The sequence below is a fragment of the Arachis hypogaea genome, chromosome 13, assembly GCF_003086295.3.
Source record: "Arachis hypogaea cultivar Tifrunner chromosome 13, arahy.Tifrunner.gnm2.J5K5, whole genome shotgun sequence".
In the NCBI taxonomy this organism is placed as follows: Eukaryota; Viridiplantae; Streptophyta; class Magnoliopsida; order Fabales; family Fabaceae; genus Arachis; species Arachis hypogaea.
Genome location: NC_092048.1, coordinates 138,152,651 through 138,156,355, shown reverse-complemented (window position 1 = coordinate 138,156,355; position 3,705 = coordinate 138,152,651). Strand labels below are relative to the sequence as shown.

Here is a 3,705-nt window from a genome sequence, read left to right as displayed (position 1 = left end):
AGATATATATAGCTAGTATAATTTTACGAAGCATGTGAAGAAGATAAGAATTTAACTCCAGTTAGTCCAAACAAGTTTGATGAAGTGGAAAATAAATCCATTTAATCACAAAATTTAACTTGTCTAACATTTTGTTTCCTAAAAAAAGAAGAGAGTATTTTGAGAGGTCATGGTTGATGAGAGAAAAAAAAGGCAAGCCCCTGGCAAGGTGTGCTAAAAATGGGAGTCAAGATTCTAAGATTAGGAAAATGATTGGTTTTGAAGTGGAGAATGGAAAAAGTACAAGAGGTGGTACGCAATCCAAGGAAGCGAAAAGAGGAATATAGATGTTGTCGAAGCACAATAAAGCAGGGAAGCAGAGAAGCGAAAGGTGGATTTCCCTTGCCCTCTCTCGTTCACTAAGAAAGACACAGAGCAAAGTCACCAAAAGACGAAGCTGGAAACAATGACGCGCACGGTTGTGTCGGTGGTGATGCTGTGCATCTTGGCAGCAACCGTGATTGCTGAAGATCCATACGTGTACTACACATGGAATGTGTCGTATGGCACCATTTCTCCATTGGGTGTTCCACAACAAGCTATCCTCATAAACAACCAGTTTCCAGGCCCTGAGATCAATGGCTCCAGCAACAACAACATTGTTGTCAATGTCTTCAACAACATCGACGAGCCCCTCCTCTTCACCTGGCATGGTATCCAGCTGAGGAAGAATTCATGGCAGGATGGTACCCCTGGAACAATGTGCCCCATTCAACCAGGCACCAACTTCACCTACAAGTTCCAGGTGAAGGACCAGATCGGTTCCTACTTCTACTTCCCCACCATTGGCCTTCAGAGAGTTGCTGGTGGAGTCGGTGGCCTGAGAGTGTTCAGCAGGTTGTTGATCCCAGTTCCATACCCAGATCCCGAGGATGAGTACTGGTTCATCATCGGTGACTGGTACACCAAGAGCCACAAGACTCTCCAAGGCTTCCTTGACAGCGGCCGCTCCATCGGAAGGCCCGACGGCGTTGTCATCAACGGCCAAACCGCCAAGGGAGACGGATCCGACAAGCCCATGTACACAATGAAGGCTGGAAAGACCTACAAGTTGAGAATCTGCAACACTGGCACCAAGGACTCCTTGAACTTCAGAATCCAGAATCATCCAATGACCCTTGTTGAGACTGAAGGCTCACACACCGTCCAGAACGTCTACGACTCTCTTGACGTCCACGTCGGACAGTGCTTCACCACCCTCATCACCGCCGATCAGGAGCCCAAGGACTACATCGTCGTTGCATCAACTCGCTTCACCAAATACAGCCTCACCGGAAAGGCCATCATCTCCTACGAGGGATCCAGCACTCCCCCTTCACCTGATCTTCCACCTGCTCCCGTTGGTTGGGCCTGGTCTCTCAACCAGTTCAGGTCATTCAGGTGGAACCTAACTGCCAGCGCTGCAAGGCCTAACCCTCAAGGTTCTTACCACTACGGTCAGATCAACATCACCCGCACCATCAAGATCGTCAACTCTGTCTCCAGGGAAGGTGGTAAGCTCAGGTACGCCATCAACGGTGTCTCCCACGCCGATCCCGATGTTCCATTGAAGCTCGCTGAGTACTACGGTTACGCCAGCAAGGTCTTCGACTACAACCTCATCAGCGATAACCCCACCGACGTCAGCAAGATCACCATTGCACCTAACGTCCTTAACGCCACCTTCAGGGACTTCATTGAAATCATCTTCGAGAACCACGAGAAGAGCATCCAGTCTTACAACCTCGACGGTTACTCCTTCTTCCTCGTCGCGTAAGCATTAAACAAATTAATTATTATTATTATTATTACTATTACTGTTATTTATATATGTATGTTATGATGGATCAGCATGGAGCCAGGAAGGTGGGACGAATCAAAGAGGCAGAACTACAACCTTCTGGATGCAGTGAGCAGGCACACGGTGCAGGTGTTCCCCAAGTCATGGTCAGCAATCATGTTGACATTCGACAACGCGGGAATGTGGAACATGAGGTCTGAGAATGCCGAAAACCGCTACTTGGGACAACAGATGTACTTCAGTGTTCTTTCTCCAGGAAAATCATTGAGGGATGAGTACAATCTTCCCATCACTCAGCAAACCTGCGGTTTCCTCAAGGACCTGCCAGTACCAGCACCCGTTTACAGCTAGAAGCCCTTCTCTCGTCATAAGAGAGGAGATGGAGCATTTCTTTTTTTCCTTTATAATATCGTATTTATTACTATTCAAATGGATGTATGTTTGCTTTGGTAACAGGGTTCGGTGCTAGCTCATGAAAATGTATCAATGCTTTCTTCATCCAGTGAAATAATTTCCCTCATTTAATGCAAACATATGTAACTACATATATTGAATTCTTTCCCCTTTTATTTCTTCCATTAGTGTTTTGCATCGCAACAATATCTATGTTCTTTCAATTTCGCCGCTGCTAATTTCTAAACTATATATCTGAGATAAAGAAGCATGGAAAAAACCCTACAACCACGCCACCTTCTTCTTCTTCCTCTTCTTTTTTTTTTTCATTTCTTTGCAGAATTTATTATTGTCTTTCTATCTTTATTAGACATTTTTAAAAGAAAAAATATAAATAACCAACAACATTGCTAAATGTAAATAATAAAATTAAAAGAGTAAATTAATCCTAAATTAAATTAATAATATTAAATTAGGATGTAATATCTTTTAATTAAAATAGACCAATTTTAAAATTTATTATTCATGTTGTTCAAATAAATTATTGATTATCTAACATTACCTTAAAATTTTGATGCGTTTTTCAGTTAATGCATTTAAATAAAAATAACAAAGAGGGGAATAACAGCTATTTTATTTTAAAGTCATTACCAAAAATAACTAATTTGAGTTATAATGAATAATGTTCAGCTAGTATGGAATTTATATTCATAATTAGAAGTGGAAAAATTAAATAGTACTCTATAATATTACTCTACTATTTTTTTTTTGATAATGTTAAGAAGATAAAATGAGATAATTAATTAATTAATATTTGTCTCTCAAATATTATTATTTTTTGTATTTTGGTTTTTCACGTTATCTTTTAATTCGATAGGATCATTTAAAAATTTATTATTAGCCAATAAATTGATAATGTATACACATTAATTTAAGTAGTTAATATATATATAAGGTAAAATTTTTCCAACATTTATTTAAGCAGACAAATAAAGTGACCATTCAACCAATTCACTTTGATTTTATTACTGTACTACTTAACTACTATACATATGTTCATACCCTGGCCCAACGCAAAGGCTCAGGTCCAACTAAAAGGCCTAATCTGAAGGATTAAACCTAGCTAAGTACCGACCTCCACGTAAGTAGTCGGTATCAACCACGACTTGGTCTGAAGAAGTCGGATGTGAGATTAGCTAACGGATAAACACTCATTCAAATGAGTAACCGCCCCTAAAATCTCTCTAACCGCTTCATAAAGCCATATCTTAACCTCCCCAAGATAATGGGGACGGTTAACATCCTAAAGATACGGCACTACTCCAACGGTGGTTATTGGCTCGCCACTATAAATACACTGACACCCCTCAGGTATCTCTAAGTCCAATACTCTCTAGACCTGCTTACACTCTTGCTAACTTAGGCATCGGAGTGTCTTTGCAGGTACCACCCCCCCATTCACCTCACTCGAACAAGTCGGACGGAGTCTCCCA

The 3,705-nt window shown here is 40.9% G+C and overlaps 1 protein-coding gene across 1 annotated transcript; it reads left to right on the top strand.

The window, feature by feature from the left end:
- The first annotated feature begins 363 nt into the window (after positions 1–363).
- Positions 364–2,397, top strand: LOC112791995 (L-ascorbate oxidase homolog). Its single transcript, XM_025835064.3, has 2 exons — positions 364–1,791; positions 1,870–2,397. The coding sequence occupies exons 1-2, from the start codon at positions 446–448 to the stop codon at positions 2,168–2,170; spliced, it is 1,647 nt and encodes a 548-aa protein (XP_025690849.1). The 5' UTR covers positions 364–445; the 3' UTR covers positions 2,171–2,397.
- The last annotated feature ends 1,308 nt before the right edge of the window (positions 2,398–3,705 follow it).

What these genes read in the sequence shown, in the direction of transcription:
- LOC112791995 (XM_025835064.3), top strand. Translation starts at nt 446, where the DNA reads ATGACGCGCACGGTTGTGTCGGTGGTGATGCTGTGCATCTTGGCAGCA. An exon ending in TACTCCTTCTTCCTCGTCGC is followed by an intron (nt 1,792 to 1,869) that starts GTAAGCATTAAA and finishes ATGATGGATCAG; the next exon opens with CATGGAGCCAGGAAGGTGGG.